The sequence below is a fragment of the Podarcis gaigeae genome (assembly GCF_964106915.1).
Source record: "Podarcis gaigeae genome assembly, chromosome: 6".
NCBI classification, from domain to species: Eukaryota; Metazoa; Chordata; class Lepidosauria; order Squamata; family Lacertidae; genus Podarcis; species Podarcis gaigeae.
The window spans coordinates 27,122,191-27,146,732 of record NC_139682.1 but is presented as its reverse complement, the minus strand read 5'-3'; the positions used below and the strand labels follow the sequence as shown (position 1 = coordinate 27,146,732).

Here is a 24,542-nt window from a genome sequence, read left to right as displayed (position 1 = left end):
ACTGTGTCATGTGATACTGAAACAAAGGGAAACCTGATATTGTAATACAATCAGCATTCGTTCTTTGCAAAGAAATAACAGGAACAGTCAACTAAGCCGCCCTGAAGACAGGGCCCGATTTAGGTTTGATGAGGTCCTAAGCTACTGAAGGTAATGGGCCCCTTGATATGTCCAGGTGTCCTTCGTCAACAACAAATTGTTGCCAGATTTACAAAGTAATTTCGTTGTCCCCGAGAGGGGGCAATGACAAGATATTATTATTATTATAAATTGTTGCTGTTTTTGTGTTGAATATATGCTATATGGTAATTTAGGGACCTAATAGGTATCTGAAGCCATTTGCACACGCTGAATATAGGCACCCTATATATAGAAATGAGCAAACCAGTGATATTTTAGGGAGCAGATGCGGCCCATGACTTACATCATAGGAGCCTACACAGCACAAAACACTGTTGCTGTATGTAGGTTTTACTTTATTTGTTTTTTATCTTATATTTTGGAAATGTACATCCAATTTTCCCCCCTTAAAATTTTTTGGGGCCCCCCAAGAGAGTGGAGCCTTAAGCTATAGCTATATATAAATCCGGCACTGCCTGCAGATGTTGTTGGGCTGGACTACAACTCCACTGGCTTTAGCGGCTGCACTCAATAGGAGTTCAACATCTAGAGGACCATAGGTTCTCTTTCCCTGTACCACCTCTTGATCTCATTGGTAGCTTGCTACCCCCTTACTGACTTTGGGTTCCTCTGCCTGTTAAGGCACAATAGTCCTTCCGGCACTTTTTCACTCTTGCAGGGGCTTTCTCCGCTTGTAACATTTCAATGGCAGGCAGAAATTCAACGAGTGAAGCTTTCCCAGCCCTGAATTAGTGGAGGATGGAAAAGGATTTCTTGGATTTCTACCTGTCGCACAGCAATAATGAAAGACGCAGATGCCCCGCTAGAAACAAGGATTGCAATCCTAGGGTCGCAATGATATGGGGTGCACAGAGGGAAGCTGTGTAGGGTTAATTGTTGGACCTAAGAGTCTCCTCGGTCAACCATGAAGCTGGCTTGGGGTTTGCTGGGACCCGTCACTTTCTCTCAGCCCCTTGCCTACCTCAAAGGGTTGTTAGGAGGACAAAATGGCCCGGAGTTTGTGCGCAGCATCGACACTCCGAACTCCTCTATTCTAACCTCTTGGAGGAAGGGCAGGATAAAAGTACTAAACCGGAAAGCGGGAAGCGCCGCCCACTAACCCTAAGAAACCACCCCCGCGTCGGAATTCATTAATGGGAAAAGTTACATTTTGGCAGTGCTAATAAGCGATCTCAAAAAGTGAAAGGAAAAAGGGACGCTGCTCATTCAATCTCAACGCATATTTTCCTTAATAGGAGACAAAAACCCAAAATAAAGAGGCGGGTTATATAAATACCTGCAATCCACAAATACAGTGGAATAATAATAATAATAATAATAATAATAATAATAATTTCGCCTATTGAAATAATAAGGAGAAACCGATTGTTCCCATGTTATTTCCCACGTAAGCATTTTGGCTTTTGTTTCTTCATTGCTTGCTGCAGTGTCGCAACACCGTATTTCACTTTCTTAGATTTGGAGCGGCTTTCTCCTATAAAAAGGAAAATAAAAACTAATAGATGCTAATAGATGGTGCTAATAGATAGAGAAATACTGTAATATACAAAGTTGCAACTTGCCCGCGCGCGCCACTTTTTTTTTTTTGCCCTCTTCTTCCTCCGCCTCCTCTTTTTCCCTCCCAAGAATACCCTGTGTGTCGTTAGCCTCGCGCGCGCGCAGCGTCACTCCGCCGGAAAAGGTGGCTGGCTGGGGCGGAGTTGGCGCGAGATAGGAAAGTGCTTTTCGGAGTCCCGGGCGGGCGCGAGCCACGGAGCTGCAGTTGCTGCACTAGCAGCAGCCTGGCTTGCGCGCGCGCGCTATTCAGAGGGGGTCCTTTAGCGGCATTCGTCTCCCCAACCCCCCTCCAAGTTCTGGTAGCCTTTTCTGTTGTTTTGGAAGTTTTATTTTTTTAATTATTATTGGCCATCGCATGATTTGAACGCAGAGGGGAAAAAGGCAGGATGTCTCGCAGGGCTCGCTGGTGAGTTGCATTTGGGGCGGGAAAAGAGAATATTGCAGCTGTTTTTGGAGCCATCGTTTAGGATGGGTTGGAAAGGTGGTGGGAAATCCGTTCCCCGCCTGTTTTCTTTTCCTTTCTCTCCTCTCCCCGCACCCTTCCCCCCTCCCCCCCCCAACTGATTGACTCACCGTCCGCGGTAGTGGAGCATGCACAATCTGTTAAATTATATCGCGGATGATTTATTTGCCGCGATCTGAAAGGGAGAAAGCTGCTTAAAGGTGCTTTAAAGGTGCTTAAAATGGCCCGCGTGAATTTGCAAGGGCGGGGAGAGGAACTTGGCTGTTTTTTGCGCCAAGCGGTGCGGGAGGGAGAAAGGAAGAGCGTCACTCTGCTTTCCCTAGTGATCTATTTTCTCCTTTTTTCATCATTATTATTAGTATTAAGCTGATCCTTCTGCAAGGAAGAGCAGTTCAGTTATGAAAGGGATTGTGGGCCACAGTCTGGAGCGGGACCCCCCCCCCCCCCAGATCTTGTTTAGAGGCCTTGTGGTGCTAAAGCAAGGAGAGGAACTGATAACGAGCTGGCATCCAGCTACCAGGTGGGGGTAGTTGGGAAAGCTGTGAAAAATCATGGCTTATGGCTGCATCCTAAACTCACTTTACTGGGCGGTAGGCCCCACTGAATTCAATAGCGCTTACGTCTGAGTAGACACACTGTATCTGTGAGGAGACTGCTGGGAATGTTCTGGCCATTTAGGTTGCTGTGAGTTTGACCAAGCTGTGGGAGGCAGTGGAAGACAGGAGTGCCTGGCGTGCTCTGGTCCATGGAGTCGGACACGACTAAACAACAACAACGATGATGTGTGAAAGACAGCATGGCATTACTTATATTATTTGGTGTTGTGTTAATAGCTCACATTTTCCCCAAGGTGTTTAAAATGGTGTGCATGGATCTCCACTTTCCCTGTTGAGCCGCACAGCAAGTTACCTGTGAGGTGCATTAGGCTGGGAGACCGACCATCATGGTTGAGGGGGAATTTGGACCCTGGTCTAGTCTAATACTCTAAATAAGCACTGCACATGTAAGTGGCCTAGATGCCTGCTTTTGGGCCAAACTAGGGATGTGGAACCTGTGGCCCAAGGACGTGGGTTGGCCTCCAGTTCCCATTAACCCCAGCTAGCGAGGCCAATGGTCAGGAGTGAGGGAGTTGTAGCCCAACAACATCTGAGGGTCTTGGACTTCCCAGCCCTGGCCTAAGTCGCTTTGCCCACTAGGAATATTAGTGCAGGGATCTTTTTGAATCCTTCAGTAAAAATATTCATGAATATTCTAACTGCCTGAGAGATTGGATGATGTTTTTACCTAGCCCTAGCGGCGGTGTTTTAATTTAGTTTATTTGGTTGGGTGTATATCCCACTTGATCTTGAGGACTTGGGCGAGTCATATAGTGACGTGGTGAGTCATACGGTGACTGTTCCACCAAAACTCTGGCTACCAAAAATATGTTGGAATAACAATGTCTTGTGCTTTGGTAAGTCTCCAGAGAGAGACAATTCCAAAGATGAGGACAGCAGCCGGATTTGCAAATGATTTTGAAATAACATATGAAATTATATATGGAGCCTTCTCCCCCATTGCTTGTTCATCTCTGTTTCTTAACCTTTTATTTCCATCTAAAGCTGCAATTCTGAACTCTCCTTATTTTCTAGTAAGTCCCACTAAACGTCTTATGAGGGCACATGCTTAAGCCCACTTATTTTTATTTAATTTATTGAAGTGTTTGTAATCTGTCCCTTCCATAAAGGTACAAAAAGTTACAGTAAAAACAGTCAAAAACATCAGTACTGATTGGGTAAAAGGGGAAATTCATGTTGCAGCGGCCTGTCCAAACAATAGTACAGTTTTCAGAAATTACCGTATTTTTTGCACCATAACACTCACTTTTTTCCTCCTAGAAAGTAAGGGGAAATGTCTGTGCGTGTTATGGAGTGAATGCCTGCGGGTGGCGGGGGGGATCTGCTGCAGTCGTGAGCAGAGGATCCATGGTTCCCCTTCCTTCCCTCCTCCGTGGTTACAAAGCATGGATCCACATGGATCCTCAGGATTTTTGCACTGGGCTGCTCCAAACTCACTGTCAGATCACATGTCTGTGGCCACAGCATGAACCACAAAAAGCATATATCCACTATTTCGTTTAGAATATTTTTTTTCTTGTTTTCCTCCTCTAAAAACTAGGTGCGTGTTATGGTCTGGTGCGTGTTATAGAGCGAAAAATACGGTACCTAAAAGCAGGCCTGGGTGGTTCCTGCTGAAGGATCGATAGCTCAGACTCTTGATCTCAGGTTACTGGATTCGAGGAGCCCCATGTTGGGCAAAAAGATTCCTGCATTGTAGGGGTTGGACCAACTCTCCAATTCTATAGTTCTGTGATTCTGCTGGTAGCAAATTCTATAGGGTAGGGCCTGCCACACTAAAGCCTCAGCCCCAGTGAAGTTTAGCTGAACCTCATGGGTGCCGAAGATCTTGGAGATCGAGGTAGAGCATAAGGAGTCCGGTCCTTCAACTACTTTGTCCCCAAGTTGTTTAGGACTTTGTGAATTACCACAAGTGCCTTGAACCTGTCCCAGTAGCAAACCAGCAGATGCAGTGTTCACAATGAAGGAAGTTTTTATCTACCTACCTACCGTATCTTTCTCCTTTGTATTGTTTCAATGGGTTCAGAGGTATGGGCTGGAGATTGTAGTCGGTGGTAGAATATTGAGGGGGGGGGTAATTAAAAATCTGTAAAGCAAGATACTTACATGCTCTCTTTTCCCATTTGCTTTTAAATTTTGTTTGCAATAGTGAAGAGCAAGATCAACTGCATTACCAAGATTCAGATGCATCTGAACGGCGGGATAACAGATGCAAAGTCAAGTGGTCACGTGAAGAGGTATGTCACGTGTTGAGGAAAGTAGGGGGTGTGGCCTTGGGGAGCTTAGCTGAATGGAAAATGCTTTGCTGACATGCAATATGTACTACTTTGAAAATCCTTACAGCAGTCCTTGTATACGCATCCAATAAAGAAAAAAAAAAAGGGAATGGAATGCATAATTTGCCTATTCCAGCCATGTTCCCCTCTTCTCTCCTGCTGCTTTTCCTATTTTCATGAGGACTAGAAACTTGCTTTTAAATGCAAACAAGCCCAGACATTCTCTGGAGGCCAAAGTTCTGTGCTTAAAGTATTGCATGTCAAATTGTTGGAATACATATAGCATTACTTGTCCCAAATTGGCCAAACTGAGTGGGGATAAATATGAACCAATGGACTTGTGTGTGTGTATATATCTTGTTAAAGATCGAGCTTTCATCACCATCTTAGCTATTGTGCCATGAGGAGAGGCTCCTGGAGCAACTGCGAAATAGGCATTCTGTCCCTGACAAATAAGATGGAGCTACCCAGTTCATCCTGCTTTCCGCTATAGCACCTTGCTGCTTTAGAGTGCAACACAAGATCTAGTTTCTATCTAGCAGCTCTGTTTTCTGGGTGGCACATAGAAGTAGCTGGAATGCTGTGTTGAAGGTCAAACCTCTGTTCCTTTCCTTGCCATGCTGTATCTCATGATGTCATGGTGTCACAAACTTCTGTTTTGGTAAATTCCATTCTTTTGTTCCTGAAATACATAATTTAGGTAATGAAACAACATACTGTATATGTTACTTGTGTGCCAAAGCTGATTGCATTGCTTTTTTGCAGGATGAGCTCTTGAATTCCCTGGTGACACAGTTTGGACATGACTGGAAGTTCCTAGCAAGTCAGTTTCCTGTAAGTGGAGTTTTTCAACAGAGTGGAAGGTTTTGCTGGTGGGGTGTTTTGGAGCAGAGAGGGGTATGGCAGAGTTGCAAAACATCAAGCTGCTAGTTAAAAAAAAATCTCTCTGCCTAATACTTTTGGTTTCTCTTTATGCCTGCCTTATCAATCTTCACTTTAGCATGTACTTATTTACGTTTGCTCATAGAACCGCACTGAGCAGCAGTGTCAATATCGTTGGCTTCGGGTGCTAAACCCTGTCCTGGTTAAAGGTCCTTGGACGAAACAAGAAGATCAGAAGGTAACTATTTCTCAACATGTGTCTCTTATAGTTGAAGAAATTGGAATTCCATCTTGCAGGTAGAATCTCTCTAGAATCCCAGTATTTGAAAGATTCTGCAGTATTGGCTGCCACTCTTCATCTATCAAATACAGGGTCTAATTTGTCTGTGGTACAGATTCCTAACCCTAGCAGCTTTCTGGTAAGACTGATTTAATTCTTAAATATCCTCCTTAAAAACACACAGAGCACCATGCTGTCTTAACTCTCCCCCATCAGCTGCTATCCTAAGGTTGCAGTCCTGTGTGCTTTTACGAGGGAGTAAGTTCCTTCGAAATAGGCTTGCACTTTTAGTAACTTGGTAACGTTTGTTTGTACACTCCATGCAGCCATTGCACTGTCCTTGGGGTAAGGTAATTCTGGTTGCTCGGTAGAAATCGAACATGAGCTACCTTACGCTAATGGCTGTTAAGTTGGGCAATTGTGAAACAGCAATGTATTAATAGGGTAGCAAGCAAGGAAGCTCATATTATTGTCTCAATGCAACTCTGTTGAGCGGCACTGCGGTGTGGGATGGTGAGATCTACACCCCAATTCAATGGCTGCGTGGAGGCTACACACACACAACTACACGCATGGGATATTCTCAACTCAGTCGGGAGCTCTGCTTTTGCAAGCTACACAGGTTTATTAAGAGAGCCCTTTGCATGTAATTGTACATGCACAGGCTCCCTGCAGCTATTGAGTTGAATCCTACACTCTTGCACTGAACTCAGAAGAATTTTTCTTCTGGGTAGAATCATAGAACGATAGAGTTGAACATATGCACAGTGAAGAGGGATGCAGGTGGTGTGTGTTCTTAACCACTGAGCCTCTTGGGCTTGCTGATCAGAAGGTTGGTGGTTCGAATCCCTGCAACAGGGTGAGCTCCTGTTGCTCTGTCCCAGCTCCTGCCAACCTAGCAGTTCGAAAGCACGCCAGTGCAAGTAGATAAATAGGTACTGCTGCGGCTGGAAGGTAAATAGAGTTTTCGTGTGCACTGACTTCCGTCACAGTGTTTCGTTGTGCCAAAAGCGGTTTAGTCATGGTGGCCGCATGACCTGGAAAACTGTCTATGGGCAAATGCTGGCTTCCTTGGCTTTAAGGCAAGATTAGCTCCGCAACCCCATAGTCACCTTTGACTGGACTTAACTGTCCAGGGGTCCTTTCCCTTTCCCCTTTAATGCACAGTGAGGATGGAGTCTGCCACCGTGATCACACAGTGAATAACAATTTGTCCTTTCCCCCCCTTATGAGGTCACTGAATTAGTGAAGAAGTATGGCACAAAGCAATGGACGCTCATAGCCAAGCACTTGAAAGGCCGGCTGGGCAAGCAGTGTAGAGAACGCTGGCACAACCACCTGAACCCGGAGGTGAAAAAGTCATCGTGGACAGAGGAAGAAGACCGTATCATTTGTGAGGCTCACAAGGTTCTGGGGAACCGCTGGGCTGAAATTGCGAAGTTGCTGCCTGGGAGGTAGGTTCCTTACGGACCTTTGCATTCTTCTGTCCCATACTGGGATGGATCTATCAAACAAGAAAATGGAGGAGGTCAGTGGGTGGCCATCTTCTTTGCATGCAGAAGATCCCAGGTTCAACCCCTGGTGCTGGGAGAAAGCCCTGTCTAGCACTCTGGAGAATCACTGCCAATCAGTAGACATTATTACGCTAGATGGACCAATCAATGGCCTGACTTGGCCCAAGGCAGCTTCGTCTGTTCCTAGGATGCTTCTCCTCTTGTCAATGATGTGTGTGCGCTTTCTGCTTTACAGGACAGACAATGCTGTGAAAAACCACTGGAATTCCACCATCAAAAGGAAGGTGGAGACAGGAGGCTTTCTTAGTGAAGCAAAAGACTCTAAGCCCCTCTATCTCCTGGTGGAGGTGGAAGGAAGGGAAAGCCAAACTGCACAAGAAGTCGAAAGCCAGGTATTGCAAAACATTTTTATGTCTCTGAAAACGTTATTAAACAGAGAATATATTTAGGCAAACTTCCAGGTGATAGTGTCACAATATTCTATAAGGCCTTAAATTAATCTGCCTTTTTTTGGGTACGTTGGAATAAGGTTGCAAACTTTGGTTTTACATTTGTAAAAAGCATATTGCAAAATCCACTCATTTTTTATTCAGGGATCCAAACAGCAGATGAAAGCAGGCATTTTCTTTGTAGCCAAGATGCTGGTTTTGGAATCAATGAAGGCAGAACTGTTTGCATCATAACCGCTCAACTTTTTCTCATTTGCATTTTGTAATCCAACAGGAGTTGGCACCAAAGCTTCAAAATAAATCTTTAACAACATAATCCTCATATATCAAGAAGTGGTCCGTGGGGTTAGAACTGCAGCCTCATTTGGATGCTTCGGAAATGTTTCATGACTTTGTGCTTTTACTGTGAAGGGTCTGATTTAGCACTGCCGAATACTGTTTTGGACATTGGCTCCTGATTTTAGTACCTGATTTTGCAGCCTTGATGCTCTTTGAGTGCAGCCGTGTACTTGATTTGCTTTTATTCTTGTGTAGTAGTAGTCACACAAATCCTCATTTGCTTTCCACAGCAAACCTTGTTGACAGACTGGCCTGTTCAGGCCTTGGAAATAAAGCAGGAGGTAGCCATGGATGAAGAATCTGTTGGCCTGCCAAAGCTGCCTCCTGAGCAACTCCCAGAAAGCCTGGCGGACGACAGTATCGCGGGAGCATCAGAAAACACAGCGCCTGATAGTGACCTGAAGGAAGGCTCATCTCAGTACACATGGGTGGTCGAAGCAGGCAGTTATTTGTGTACTTCTACAGCCCCAGCTATTACAGAAGCTCTGGACATGATTGAATCTGTAAGAAGCGGATTGATGTCTATTTCCGTAGTACGGTCAGGGATGAGGAGTTTGCATGTAGGCTTTGCTCATCATAGGCTCTTTTGTGCTATGATCATAATCACCATCAAGTTTATTTGTACAGTGGTACCTCAGGTTAAGTACTTAATTCGTTCCGGAGGTCTGTACTTAACCTGAAACTGTTCTTAACCTGAGGTACCACTTTAGCTAATGGGGCCTCCCGCTGCTACCGCCACGTGATTTCTGTTCTCATCCTGAGGTAAAGTTCTTAACCTAAGGTACTACTTCTAGGTTAGCGGAGTCTGTAACCCGAGGTGTTTGTAACAGGAGGTACCACTGTATGCCGCTTCTTCTTGATAAAGCCATGCTCAAAGCAGCTCACAGCAACATGCAGAATAAAATATAACGTTTCAAGATAATGCTCTAGCAGTGGTTCCCTATTATCAAAGTGCTTTTCTTTTCTTTTTTTGCAAAAGCCAAGCCTTGGACGCCCTACTTTTGAAAATTTTGATATCTCTATGGTAGTTTTTGTTACGTGAATGGTGCCGTGAACCTCCTGGGTGGGTTATGCAGACCCCCAATTGGGAACCACTGCGCTAACAGCTACAACACAATTAAAACACCAATATCAATAGGGCCAACAAACATCTCAAGTTGATCATCACTGCAACAGTGACTAACAATAAAATACAAAGCATTCAAATGGCAGCACAAACAATCCCCTCCCCACCTTATCGGCAGGGAATTGGCACAGTAAGGGCGGTCGTAGTTGAGATGTGAAAAAACTATGCTTGGTGCAGCAAAAGAGAATTTTCTTCCCTTTTCATGAGTGTGGGGCCATCCATTGATGCTGAATGGGGTGGCAGGTTTAGGGCAGACAAAAGTGAGGACTTCTTCACACAGCACATAGTTAAACTATGGAGTTTTTCTTCATGGCATGGGGCCATAGCCACTATAGAGGCGGGTTAGGCAAATTCATGGAGGATAAAGGCTATCAGTGTCTACTAGTCATGGTGGCTGGATGCTACTTCCAATCTCAGAAGCGGTTGGGGAACATGAGCAGGAGGTTGGTGTTGCAGTCATGTCCTGCGTGCAGGCCTTACATAAGCCTTCCATTGGCCACTGTGGGGAACAGAATGGTTATTGGATATCCATTTGGTCTGATCCAGCAGGGATCCTTTAATGTTCTTGGAAGCACTTTCCCTCCCTCCAGTTTACTACTGATTTTTAGTATTTGTGACTGACAATTTAAAACTGTCCTGCCGTTATATGTAAAACGAAACCCAGCTATGCTGCATTTTCCCCCAGTGTTGGGTATTGATTTTTCAAGCAAAGTGTGTGGAGGATTGTGGCACAGGTTTTTTGCACTTAAGTTCCCATTCAAATCAAGAGGACTTAAGTTAGATGTTAAGTTAGCTTTTCTGCATGGATTTGAATGGGATCTCTGTGAAAATAACTTGCTCCTTATCCAAGGCCTAAGGTTCCAGTACGTAGCTTGTGCATTTGGTATGCTTTGTAATTGCTCAAATCTACATGTGCCAAGTTATTCTGCCACCCGTTCTGCCCTGCTACATTCTTTGTCTGCAGTTTTATCCTCCCAAACTTTCTGAATTTCCTATTCTGGCAGGACCCAGATGGTTGGTGTGATCTGTTTCAATTTGACCTCCCTGACTACCTGTCTACAAGTAACAGCAGCAGCCCAGATAGGCAAACATCCCTCAAGCCCTCCTCCACATCGCAGAACGTGACAGAGTACCGTTTGGATGGCCACACCATTTCGGATCTGAGCAAAGGCAGCAAAGGCGAGCTCATCCCCATCTCCCCTTGCACGGACATGAGCTTCGGTACACCGCCTTCTGTGCTTAAGCGGCAGAAGAAGAGGAAAGTCGCACTCTCGCCTGTTCCAGAAGGGTGGACCAGTGGCAACCTCTCTTTCCAGGACTCCTGCAACAGCATGACGCCTAAGAGCACCCCTGTCAAGACGCTGCCATTCTCCCCTTCCCAGGTATGGAGGTGCAAAGAGTGGGCAGCAAGAGTGAGTCAGTGGTTGCCTTCATGCATGACATTTTAGCTTCTGCAAATCACCCTTTTATTCTTGAGTGATGTCCTCCATTTATTAATAGTTCACTGGAGCTCACATGGCTTTTATATGGAAATTGCTCACTTGAGTTGGTAAAATCAACTCAGAAACACAAAATTTGCTTACAGCCTGCTTTCTTATAGTATTTTTTTTTAAAAAGTCATGTTAGATACTCTTCCTACACTTCCATATTTAACTATACAGCTATATCCAAGAAAGATCAGGGTGTCCTGGTTGCATGACTTTTGTCAGAGATAACACAGACTGCTTTAGACCCTCACTCTCCAGACATATTTTACAGGTCTTGGACCTACTTGACCACAAATTCAGCCACTTGTGGTGGAGGAAGGCACAGCCTCCCATGCTTCCTTATGGCCAGGTATTTACAACATGGAAAACTGTCCTTGGTCATATTATACTGAAAATGTAAAATCCAGGCCTCAGGAATCACTACGCAAAGCTGAAATAGATTTGAAAACTAATCCGTTACTTAATCCAATTCAGCTGATGTGTGTCGACTCTTCTAATTTCCTTTCTTTGGCAGTTCCTGAATTTTTGGACCAAGCAAGACACTCTTGACCTTGAGAACCCATCTTTAACTTCCACTCCTGTGTGCAGCCAGAAAGTGATAGTGACTACCCCGCTACACAGAGACAAGACACCATTGCTTCAGAAAAACTCAGTGTAAGTATTTTCTTCCCCTCACTCTCACTCCAGCATGTATCCTGTTGGCTTCATGGATATGTCTGGGCCTAGTGTTCAGTGCTGGGAGCACCTAATCCTACAGTGACACCAGTGAAACTACAGTGTTGTGGTCTTGGGCATGAGGGACCACTGTGCGTTCCATGCAAATCCCACTGACCTTCCTTCAAGGAAGAGCATGTGAGCTGGTATTTTTTAATTGTTTGGATATCTGTTTGTATTCCTTGTATGCTTCCCAGTAACAGTGTTGTCTGGGTAGCTTACAATCAAGCAGCAATTAAAATGCAACAGTTAATCGACAAGTCACAAAATCTGCAAGACCTAAAAATTCCCGCAGCAAACTTCTTTCCTCTCCTCTTTGGTGCTTTCAGATTTGTGACACCTGATCAGAAGTACATCACGGACAACACGCCTCATACACCCACACCTTTCAAGAATGCTCTGGAGAAGTATGGACCAATTAGGCCTTTGGTATGTATGTCTCTGTCTCTCTGTCTCTCTCTCTCTCTCTCTCTCTCTCTCTCTCTCTCTCTCTCTGTGTGTGTGTGTGTGTGTGTGTGCTGTATAGCTGTTTCGTGGGTCCTACCTGTATTGCATTCCATTGTGCTTCTGCTGCTGGGACCGCAGTGCTAGAATTCTGGACCAAGTCCCCCCATCTTAAGCAAAAACATGAAGCCAGTATTCAGCAGAAATATCCTTACATTAGTATAGAATGAAATGATGCTTCACATGAAAATTAAAAGATTAGCAGATTTTGAGACTGTCAGCTAGATTCAACCTGTCAGGTTTTTTGGCCTGTGAGATGGTGTTCTGCTTGTCTGAACAATGTTGATTTTTTTTTTTAATAGGTTAACAAAGTAGGTCCAAAACAGCAGCTTTCAGTTTCATTACAGCTCTCAGCAAGCCCAAGCACTTTAAGGCTGGCATTTTATTGTATTTTTCTCTATGAAGGAATCATGCAGTTTCCTTATTTTTGGATATGATTTTTTCCTAAAAGGCTATGGATGCCATATCAGTCAAGCTATGTAATAAGGTTATGGGGACTTGATCTTGCCACCTTTTTTAGGTTCTTCGTAAGGAGGATAAATATCCGGAGGCTATTGTGCTCCAATAGTTCTAAGGCTCTTGCAGTGTTTCAGACGCACAGCTCTTTCCTCAAAGCTGCATGCTGGGCTTTGCTGCTGTCTTTGAGCATGTAGGTGTTCTTGGGGAAACATTAGTCCTAAAAGAAGTGTGCCATGTGAGTTCTTCCAGGTCAGGTTAGCTAAGAGCCAGTTTAGAGACACAGACTTTTGTGCGCTACCAGAAAGAGCCTTTATGTATGATGGAGATCTGCACAGTGGCTACGAAACAATTTTATGTTCTTGGCCTGTGCTACACGTACTGGTCACATATATTGTTCATGATGGAAAGTCTGGAAGTGCAATTTTTTCTCTTCCTCCTGCATCCCTAACCCCAGCCTCAAACGCCTAACCTGGAAGAGGATTTGAAAGAAGTACTACGGAGCGAGGCTGGTATTGAGCTGATCATAGAAGATGATGTGAAGCCAGAGAGACAGAAGAGGAAACAGGGTGTAAGTATATTGTACAAGAATGATCTGCAGGAAAACAGTGCAGTGTGGAGTGGTTCTCTTTAGGGTTTCATCCCCTGCTCATCAAACCTTCAGTCGGAATTCAGTGCCCATTGAGCAGGCTAACTCCTCATTGAGGTGTTTTTCCCGGGAGTAGGTGGGTTCCTCTCAAGGACTATATAGTTTCTAAATACTTTTGGTACATCTGCAAACTGCAGAGTTGCTCCAAGCCTTTTGAGAGCTCCCTCTTGCGTGTGCATAGAACCATTCTGACTACATGAGGACCAGTACTGGATAAGTGAGATACCTGCTCAAGTATGTAAGAGCAGGCTGGGTCATTGGGACCATTAGGGTTCTGCAGGAATTTGATGCATCCAGAATGCTGAGCATTTGCTAACAGTGTTGGCTGCACCCCACCCCCCCAAAAAAGTGTGCTGCAGCATCTTTAAAAACTGGTAATAAGACATTCATTGTGGACCACAGCAGATTCTCTTTCCCAGGCTCTAAAAGGATGCAATTCTTCCTTAGTTTATATTTGTCTACAAGCATGATATTTTGTCTATAGGCATTGCAGCTAGCAAATTCAGCTTTGCACCGGCAGTTTGAAGCCAGATCTGTACTTCCCCGGTGCTGCAGTCATGACAGCCAATGCATGTATGTGGTCTGCCAGTTTGTACATCGTTATGGTGAAAGGCTCAGTGGTAGAGCGCCCTGATTTTCACGTAGAAGGGCCCACGTTTAATCACTCACATATCTACATAAGGAATGAAGAGACTTCTGTCTGAAACTCTGGAGAGCCACCGCCACTCAGTCTGGGCTGGGGAACCTGTGGCCCTCCGGATGTTGCCAGATTACAACTCCCATCATTCTCAATGAGCGTGGTCAACGGTCAGGGATGATGGGAGTTGTAGTCCAGCAGCATCTGGAGGGCAGAAGGTTCCTCACCTCTCGTGTAGATAGTCCTACATTAGATGAACCAGTTGTCTGACTTTGTAGAAGGCAGATTCCTTTGTTCCTATGTAACTGCAGAGATAGTGGTATGGAGTCTTCCTGACAGCTGTCAAGTGTGCTCAAATGAATTCATTCTCCATAACTTACTGGTGCCTCATGAAGCTTTCCCTTTGTTCTAAAATTAGTATACAATGCTACTTCATCCCCAAATTGTTGCCTTCTGTTTTTTGTTGGGACTTAAATATTCTTCTCTTGTCTTTCCAGATGCACAGGAGTCCCATTAAGAAGGTCAGGAAATCTCTAGCCCTTGACATTGTGGATGAAGACTTGAAGCTGACAGTTTCCACCACGGCCAAACCTGTTTGCTTCAAAAGATCTCAGGTGAGTCGTAATCAGATGGGTGTTGGTGATAGAGGGGAGTAGTTTTAGTAACTAGAAACTCTTTAAGATCATTTTTAAAAACCATAAGTATCTGGTCCTCGTGGTTCTGAATTAAAAAGCTTGGAACAGGCCAAACTACATGAGACTTGGGACAAATATCTGACAGGGGTTTGTGTTACCTTTGCCAGAATGTAACCATAGTGGACAGCAGATTTCATTAGAGAAGTGGATGCTTCCTTCCCACAAAATACAAGATTGCCATTTTGATTGGAAAGAGGTTTAGTCCCCCATTCTGCACCAGCGCTACCTGAATCAATTCTGCTCCCCACCCTTGGGTGTATTTCAGTGAGGAACAAACTAGACAAGGCACTTTTGTTGCGTCTCGTCTAGTTTGGCTTTTGGATGCCTCCATATTTTTTTGTGGCAATGGATATGCACTGAGGCAGGCCATAGCTCAGTGGTAGTGCATTTGAATACAAAATGTCTTAAGTTGAATTCCTTGCAGTCGGTCAGAGAAAAAACATCTGTTGAAGATTTTCAAGAGCTGCTTCAAGTCAAAGTAGGCCGTACTGGGCTTTGATTGCCCAAAAGTGTGGACCAGTGGGCACATTTTGAATTTTGAGACAGTAGTGAGGGTGCCAACGAAAAAATGGCTGCCTTGGGGACATGACATAACACAGAATTAAGAGAGTACAGTGGTACCTCAGGTTAAGTACTTAATTAGTTCTGGAGGTCCGTTCTTAGCCTGAAGCACCACTTTAGCTAATGGGGTCTCCTGCTGCTGCTGCGCCACCAGAGCACGATTTCTGTTCTCATCCTGAAGCAAAGTTCTTAACCTGAAGTACTATTTCTGGGTTAGTGGAGTCTGTAACCTGAAGCATATTTAACCCGAGGTACCACTGTACAGTCATTATTGCTCCTCCTTTTCTGGATTGTGGAAAGTACAACTGTGAATGAATGAATGAACTTTATTACGGTCACAGACCAGCATAAGGAGTACAACTGTGAAAGGCACAAGAATCCTGTTTTCTCCAATGCCAATCCTAAACCAAAGTGAATTCTTAAAGAGTGCCTGGTCTTTAGCTTCTGCACAGTCTATTGCAGAGTTTTCACAACATAGATTTGCCCTTTAAGGAGGGGATTCTTGAACACTCACCACACATATTCACAGAAAACAAGTTCTAGGGAGTACCTGATCTCAGATGACCCTACCACAGGAACACTGCATTCTGGTTGCTAGGGGAAAAGAAAGGGCAAACACTGGAGATTCCAAGGATTACTAAAAAAAATCAGCCAGAAGCAAGGAAAGTGCAGTAAAGGGGAGGTGGAAATAGCAGCTCATTAGGACCCCAGGGATTTCTACCGCCAAACAACTTGCTTATCAATCGCAGCTTTGACTTCGCTGACAGGTGGGAGCAGCCAGGCTGACTCATTTCAGAGACATTTGCTTAGTGCATTGCAAGTGCCTTCAGTACTAGAATCTGGGAATTCAAATGAACGGTTTCCTTGTGAGGCAACCCTTGATGGCACTCATTTCTGCAAGTGGCATGTTAGTGACTTGCCTGTCCACACTAATGAATTACCTTGGAACTCTAGGTTTGTTTAATCGAGACAAATCCCATATGGCTTTAAAAAACAATTGCTGAACGTTTGACCCTTATTAATTCTGATACAATAATCAATGTTTTGCTTGCTAACGGGGTGCACTTGTGCAGCAGTACAAACCGGCAGGCTACGGCTTTTCCCATGCATGCTGTAAAACAGTTAACCTCTGTAGAGTCGCAGCAAGGCTGCATTTGGCCCATGCTTTTAGCAACCATGCTGTGGCAGTCTGCCAATGAGAGGCTCAGGTTGTTTCAGGCAAAAAGGGTGGTAAAAATCTGCTGGGCGATTGGCTCATAAGAAGTGGGGAAATGGGGGGAAATGCAAGAGAGAGAGAGAGAAAATAAGATGAAGCAAATCTAGGAATGGTGCTGAAAAAAAGGACACATTGGAAGTTGGTAAAGCTAACCCGTTTCCTTGTGACATGTTTACAGTGGAACCTTGGTTCTTGAACTTAATCCATTCCGAATGTCTGTTTGACTCCTGATACCGTTCAAAAACCAAGGTGCGGCTTCCGATTGGCTGCAGGAGCTTCCTGCACTCAAGCAGAAGCCGTGTCCGATGTTCAGCTTCCGAAAAATGTTCACAAACTGGGATACACACTTCTGGGTTTGCAGCATCCGGGAGCCGATTTGTTCCACAACTAAGCAGTTTGGGAACCAAGGTATCACTGTATTATGTTAACATCTATAGTAATATGATGCTGCCAAAGAATTGATGCTTTTGACTTATGGTGCTGGAGGAGACTCTTGAGAGTCCCATGGACTGCAAGAAGATCAAACCTATCCATTCTGAAGGAAATCAGCCCTGAGTGCTCACTGGAAGGACAGATCCTGAAGCTGAGGCTCCAATACTTTGGCCACCTCATGAGAAGAGAAGACTCCCTGGAGAAGACCCTGATGTTGGGAAAGATGGAGGGCACAAGGAGAAGGGGACGACAGAGGACGAGATGGTGGGACAGTGTTCTCGAAGCTACCAGCATGAGTCTGACCAAACTGCGGGAGGCAGTGGAAGACAGGAGTGCCTGGCGTGCTCTGGTCCATGGGGTCACGAAGGGTCGGACACGACTAAACAACAACAACGAATATGATGCCTTCCAGGTCTTTTAAACATGATTCCTGATCATTGGCCATTTTGGCTGGGGCTGATAGGAGTCTGGAGTCCAGCAACATCTGCAGGGTGTTGTGTTGACTACCTCTGATGAATCCATATGCATTGTTGCCCAACTGTGCCCTTAGGTGGAACTTGTTTTGTGTGCTTCTGATTTGTGTATATATGCGTGTTTTCTCATAAATACATATCCCATTGAGTTCAGTTATATTTAATCCTGGTTGTGTGCTTAAGCAATTATAGTTTAAACATCTTCAGAAGCATACTGCACATTTCATAGAAGCAGGGATTGGAATTTTGGATTTGTACCACTTAAGACCAAGTAGGCCATTTTATATTGAATGCTCCCTTGTCATTGAAAACACTTGCATATAACTTCTAGGTTGGTGAGTCAGAATTTTTTTAAAAATATTGCTCTCCCCACCCCCAAATAAGATGAACTCTGAAATGTTAGAGTTCAATACACCCTCTCATTTGTGTAACATTTACACAATGTTGACTTTCACATTTATGATTCTTGGAGGATGGGAGACCTGGCTGCTCCAGCTTGTTCATGAATTCACTGGGTAGACTTGGGCAACAGGCCTGCTAACAGAATCCTGAGATACTTTAAAAAAACAACAAAAAACCACCCTCAGCTTAATAGGATCAGCTGTCAGTCATAGGATAGTGAGCTGGCAAAGGCAGATGTAGTGGTTAGCATGTTGGAGTTCCGTGACTTTAGCCCTGTGCAGAATTACCTGGGAGTACGCTCCATCGAATGCAGTACTCCTGATTGTACAGGTTAAACTTCTTAAAACACTGAGATTTAACAAAAGCACTTTAGCCTCCTGAATTGCAACCTTTAGCTTTTAATTAAAATGGAAGCAACCTTGCAAATAAATTGCAAGCACGTTTCAGGAACCCCATCAAAGAACAGTATTCTGCTCAATTATTTTCCTCCGGATTTCCACTGTAAAACTTGAAAACCCTGTTTTCCGCTTTGTTCACTTGCTGGAGCAAGAAAGGTCTGTCCATTATCCTGGTGCTCCAGCAGATGATGTTGCTCCTGCTCTGAAAGCATCCTGGAGCTTCAGTTTCCTATGGCCACCATTTCTCTTCTACCCAGACCACTGTTCACACGACACACTACATGGTGTGGGAGGAGTTTCACACTGCCTCTCCTGGACTTACCAAGGGGCTGTATAAGAGCCAGGCTCAAGTCCAATCAACACAGACAGCACAATTTGCTAAGATACCCAGCTTCTAACCTGCCAAAAATGTTCAAGTATTTCTCCACACGCATTGTGACGAGAAAGTTGAAACCATTGGGAGTCTGTAGAAGCTACTGTTTTCTGTGACCAGCAGGCAACCCTATCTCTTACCCTTCCATCATGATGTAAATGGTTGTGGGTTTTTTGGGAGGGAAACTGCCCTTGTTCTATGACTCATTTGTGCAGCGATTGGAACAATACGCACGATACTGTTATCCATCAGCCGTGTTGCCTAACCTCCTTGCCGGCAGGTGTCCATGACAATTAACTGGAGTAACGCCAAAGGTTGAGTTTTTCCATTTCCACAGTAATAGTTACGGAGTTTCTTAGTCACGGAGAGCCACTGCCGAATATGATGCTAGACTGCACAGCATTAGGCTATCAGGCTTATTGTTCTGATCGCTGCCCCAGTGATTGATTACAAAGTCCTCTTTTTCTCTAGGAAACTTGCACTGTGACAGAAAGATAAGAGAAACTTGATTACATTAAATATTTGCTTCTTTGTCTGCCACCGCCTCCTTTTTCTAAAAAGAGGATTTGGGAGGGAAATGAAACAGGTTAATCTCAGCGATGCCATTGGTTGTAACTTTCGTTTTTCCCTTTGGTTGGTTGCAGCCTGTGAACTTCCTTCCGCAGTCCCTAAACCTCTCTTTGTCAAGCAGCAGGAATGACAGCAGCTTGCTCAACAGGGGGTTTGTGCATGTGAAGGCAGAGAAGGCCCCATCTTCCAAGAGAATCCAAAGCAAATTCAGACCACCTCCTCTGGTAAGCACAGTCCGTTGGGGAAACTTTGCAGGTGCCACAGTTATGGGGGATCTGAGAGACTTGCAGTACCAGAACCTGCCATCTTCATGAGCTTTGTGAATGTTGTGCCTTGCTCAAGTGCCAGGCAACAAGGTTGTATGCCTGTTAATGATTTTGCATTTCTTAAATGAATTAAGGTCCATTGTGGAGTTTATGAAGAGTTGTGACGGTTAAGCAGACTAAGAGTCTGCTTAGTCACTATTTCATAAATTGTTGTGTACAAGCTGAAAACAAAATCACTCATGGAGGGTGGTGTTCAACGGACCTTTACTCAGAGTAGACTCACTGAAATTTGAGCTCAGAATCTAGGTTATAAATAAGTGGGCCGAGTTTTTAAAACAAAATTCTGTTGATAAAGAATCAAGTGAGGTTGAGGAGAGAGAGAGATTATCCTCCAGTCCCAGGTTCCATCAATATTATTTACCATGGTATTTTGTGTGAGCCTTCTTCTAACCTTGCTGAAAAGTTGTTTTCTTGAATTGATGGGCATAGAAGCTGCTTAAAAGTTTGTGGTGATTTGATTTCACAGCAAATCGATAACTTGTAGCCTCAATTGTGACACTGACACCAGCAGTATGAGTCTTCGGGTTCCCTGCTTTTTGGAGTGGTGCCACTGGGGTTAACCACAGGTGACCACTGCCAGATGCAATTGTGGTTGTCATTCTGCAAATGTGGTTTTGCCCAGTCACCTGACTGACTTATTTTTAATGGTCTTGAGATTTTCAGTCATTAATCTTTCCTGGCATTGCTACAGCAGTTAATGCATAATATTCAGGGAATGGGTCTTAGGAATGTAGGAAGTTGCCTTATACATGGTCAATCCATTTATTCCTTTTATCTGAGGGTCCTTTTTAGCTGGAGATGTTTGGGACTGAATTTGGGACCTCAGCCTGTTAAGAGTATGCACTTGAACACTGCGTGCCCCCTCCTGCTTCCCTGTCCCAATTTTCACCCTGTGCAACACTTGAGTAAGCTGTACAACTCCTTGCCTGGCAGGCTATGTCTCTGAAAATATGATACAAAATGAGTGAACTTCCTTCTTTGAAGAAATCGTGCAGTTTGTTCGGCATTCAGGATTGCTTTTCAGAATTCAGGTTGTGTGTGTGTTTGTGTGCGTAAAGTATGCAGCCTTATAACAACAAAGAGCCTGCTTTGGAGACAGCGAAGGAAGAGATACAGCACTGGTGTCTAAAATCATGCCTTTGGTGGGGTGGGGATGGGGTGGGCAAGTGAATGTGGCTGGGCCTATTGGGACTTAGGCTCCCAGGAAACACATAATTAGGGCTATCAATACAGGACAATGTATCCAACAAAGCAGTTCCATTAATGTAAGAATTTCAGTTTCCACAGCAGAACTTATGCATCCCTAGTGCCCTACCCTGTCTGTTCTGCAAGGTTGCTGGAACTCCCAGAACAGTTAAAACTATGGAATTGCTTCCCACTGGAGTTGCAAGCCCCATGGAATTGTATGGCTTTACAAGAGGATTAGAGAAATCCATAGAGGTAAAGTCTATTGATGGCTATGTTCGGCCTCCGCTGCCAGAGGCACTATGCCTCTGAATACCAGCTGCTGCGAATCACAGGTGGGCAGAGTGTCCTTGCTCACAGGCTTCCCACAGGCATCTGGTTGGCCACTGTGGGAACAGGATGCTGGACTAGATGGGCCACTGGCCTGATCCAGCAGGCTCTTATGCTCTTAAAGGATTTAGGGGGCATGCGGGGAGAGGAGATGGAGGGGAAGCTCCATTGTGCAGTGAAAGGCCCTTGCAGCGTTTCCCAAACTTGGGCCTCCAGCTGTTTTTGGACTGCAGTTCCCATCTTCCCTGACCACTGGTCCTGCTAGTTAGGAATGATAGGAGTTGTAGTCCCACAACAGCTGGAGACCCAACTTTGGGGAAACTCTGCTCTAACAAAACTACCATGTTGGATACAGCCCTGGGACAGTATACATTACATGGCTTAAACCCACTGAAGCCTTTCAAGTAAATCCACCCCCACCCCCCAAAATTACTAGTCCTCTGTACATTTAAATTGTTTGTAGCACATCAATGGTCAGTGAGAAGTTCCGGGACTCATTCTCAACTTTTTACAAAAGCTTCCCTATGGGTTCACCTGAGCCAATTCTGACTCCTGAGTGAGAGGCTAATTTACAAAATTGCATCAAGAAGCTTTCCCCAAAAGTGTGCTTACTTTTCTTTTCTTTTCTCTTTTCTTCTCTTCCTTAGATGTCCAGTGCTTGGAAAACAGTGGCTTGTGGTGGTTCTAAAGACCAGCTGATCATGCAAGACAAAGCTCGACAGGTCTTGGGCGTGTTGAAACAGAACCACACATCACGGACATTAATCTTATCTTGAAGAACTCTTGTAAACTCTTGTAGCCATGGGTGGAGGGAGGGAGAGAACCGAACCTAGAATGGCATTCTCATACCAGCTCCTTCTTTGTGACTCCTGAGCTCTACCATAGATGTCCTTGTTTTGATTTATTGCTCTAAATTCTGGGTTCCAAGCATGATATAGAAAACAATGTTCAGAAAAGATTTTTTTTTTTTAATTTTGGCAACAGCCCTGCATTAATTAAGCTGAGACATTGTCACTTCCCTTGAGAAACCTTCTCTACCTCCCTTTTCATTTTGATAAAAAAGAATCAGTTGGAGAAGTGAATCAATTCACGGGGAAGAGAAAGCCCTGGACTTCTGGATTTGGTTTTGCCTTCTTTGAGTTTCTTCAAGTGTAATTATGTTTAAAGTCCCTGCCCGTTCCACCTGGCTCTTTTGGAACTTTTGTCTGATGGTAACGGGCAAAGGGATTGAGATGGAAGGAAGAAGAACTGCTAGCAGTTGGAAATGTCTGCAATATGCTCTTTAGATTGGACTAACTCTGTGAACTGGGATGTGATCTGTTGCACTATGTAAAGGTAGGCATCAAAACCTCTTCTCCAGAGTATTGCAGTCTTAAGAATATCAAAATCACTGCCTCCAAAGAGGCACACCATTGCCTCTTACCCTGATCTGCTATTGCTTGCTAGGTTGCATATGATGTTGTGATTTGCTTCTGAGTATTTTATATTTCCAAGTCCACCAGATGGTGCTGATGCCAATCTTTTCACTCCAGCTCTGATATAAGGAAAGGTGCAGGCTGCTTAAAGCGAGCTGGTCTGCTCAGTGCTGGGAGAGTTAATCGGCTTTATCGCTTCACAACTGCTATGGTAAAAGGAGCTTTTGCAGAGATCTGTGTAAATCACATGTGAGTGAAAGTCTGGCCCATACCCCTAGAGAGAAAGCGTGTCCTAGATAAGATACGTCTCTGTCTTGCAGTCCTTGTCTTCAGTCATGTTATAGATAGGTTCTTCAAAGCACTCTTACACTTTGCTTCAGATTAGTTTGATGTAATCCCTGGGAAAGCAATTCAAACAGATCTTCCCCAGTGTATCAACCTTTTCCTTTTAATGGCCTCCACTAACCAGGCCTGAGCTGAAACAAGAGAGGCCAGAGAGTAATGTGGTTCTGTGTTGTATACTCCACAGCACTTCATTGTCTGGGGCTTTGTATTCTTCCTGAGTATAGCATGAGTTGTGTTGTCAGATGAATCTTGCAGAAGGAGACATTGTGAAAACTGCATTGTTAACTGAATCAGTTCTGGATGCCTAAAATGAATTGCAAATTGGTGACCGATACCACAGATTTCCACACTTCCCAACCATCTGATGTATGCTAACAGCCACTTCACACATTTTCGTTTTTACACCTATATAGATGAATGACAAATAAGTTAGCAAATGCCTGCATCAAACAGGTACACTAGGCAGGAAGTGGTGATTGGCTGTGGTCCCCATTGACTAACCAGTGCTTGCCTTTGCATAATATGTGAAATAATCCTTGCAACCAGTGTAGTGCATTGATTTAGAGGACAATCTGAATGTAGGAAGTCTAGTTGTATAAGAAGAGCTCTGCTGGATCAAACCAATATCCTGCATCTGGTCCAATATCCTGCATCCCATAATGGCCAATCAGATGCCTCTGGGGAGTCCACTAGTAATATAGTTGTTTCTGAGCAACTGGGACACAGGCATGGTTTCTCTGATCTTGTAGGTACCATAGCCATCACGATAAGTGGCCATCAATACTTCCCATGAATTGATCTAAAACCCCTTTAAAGTTGTCTAAATTGGTGGCCATCTTCGCATCTTGTTGAGGTGAACCCCATAGTTTAGCTAGGGAATTTGTAGCTCAGTCAGAAGTGCTTGGACATTTTAAGTGTGCATCTACATCCTGCACCTTATGGTGGGTGCTTTAATGCACATGTTTGGACAAAGAAAATGGGTTTGACCAATGCCTCTGCAACATGTGCTTATGGAGGGCGGCATGCTTCTCTTAACTCTCCATCGTTCAGTCTTTGAAATAGCACTTTAAGTCAACCTGTGCTGAAGAGCTTATTGGATTGCTCTGGGCAAGCAAGACCCCATTTCTCAGCCTAACCTGCCTCATGGGATGGATGTAAGACAAACAGCGTGGCTCTGAATTTTTTTGTGGAAGGAACTGTTATGAAAGGAAGACTACTTTGTGGGAAGATGTCACAGTTCGGTCCGATGTAAATGCCTGTTTGGAAAAAAAAAACAGGTGAGGTTTTCTTGGTGAATAATAAGTATTATTTTTGCTTTAAGAATTTATCTTTCATAGAACCACTGTCATGGCTAAAACCCTAAATAAATTATCATTCATTGTAGAAAGTGAGGCCGATTTGATTTGGAGTCTGCTCTAAATTAAAAGATTATGATGAAGGTATTAAAAGCCATTTCTAATCCCATAAATCTGATTCTACCAGCGTGCCCTGCTATGTGTTTATTGCTTATTAAGGAAGATCTAGTGCTGAGCAAATTTCAGGGGAAATGAACAGAGGGAGCCTGTTAATGACAAAGACAATTAACTTTTAATTGGAAAGCTCAGACATTTCCTGTCTGAAACACATGCCTGGCCATGTTATCCCCGAGTCCTAACACCTGTAGAATAGGTTATATCATTGTGAGTCTAGGCTCTTAGCTTGTTGCACAGGAATAGTTGAGAGAAGAAGGC

The 24,542-nt window shown here is 44.3% G+C and overlaps 1 protein-coding gene across 2 annotated transcripts; it reads left to right on the top strand.

The window, feature by feature from the left end:
* Positions 1 to 1,793: 1,793 nt before the first annotated feature.
* On the top strand, positions 1,794 to 24,293 carry MYBL2 (MYB proto-oncogene like 2). 2 transcript variants are annotated; one of them, XM_083746211.1, is made up of 14 exons: positions 1,794 to 2,104; positions 4,928 to 5,015; positions 5,820 to 5,888; positions 6,082 to 6,174; positions 7,450 to 7,670; positions 7,966 to 8,122; positions 8,749 to 9,021; positions 10,649 to 11,026; positions 11,646 to 11,785; positions 12,175 to 12,274; positions 13,263 to 13,376; positions 14,589 to 14,705; positions 19,307 to 19,435; positions 21,700 to 24,293. In XM_083746211.1, exons 1-14 carry the CDS (start codon positions 2,085 to 2,087, stop codon positions 21,826 to 21,828), a joined length of 2,028 nt encoding a protein of 675 aa, XP_083602337.1. In that variant the 5' UTR covers positions 1,794 to 2,084; the 3' UTR covers positions 21,829 to 24,293. The 2 variants fall into 2 exon arrangements, with proteins under 2 accessions (XP_083602337.1, XP_083602336.1); XM_083746210.1 differs by having other exon boundaries at positions 19,286 to 19,435.
* The last annotated feature ends 249 nt before the right edge of the window (positions 24,294 to 24,542 follow it).

What these genes read in the sequence shown, in the direction of transcription:
- MYBL2 (XM_083746210.1), top strand. Translation starts at nt 2,085, where the DNA reads ATGTCTCGCAGGGCTCGCTG. An exon ending in TCAAGTGGTCACGTGAAGAG is followed by an intron (nt 5,016 to 5,819) that starts GTATGTCACGTG and finishes GCTTTTTTGCAG; the next exon opens with GATGAGCTCTTGAATTCCCT. An exon ending in ATGGACCAATTAGGCCTTTG is followed by an intron (nt 12,275 to 13,262) that starts GTATGTATGTCT and finishes CCCTAACCCCAG; the next exon opens with CCTCAAACGCCTAACCTGGA.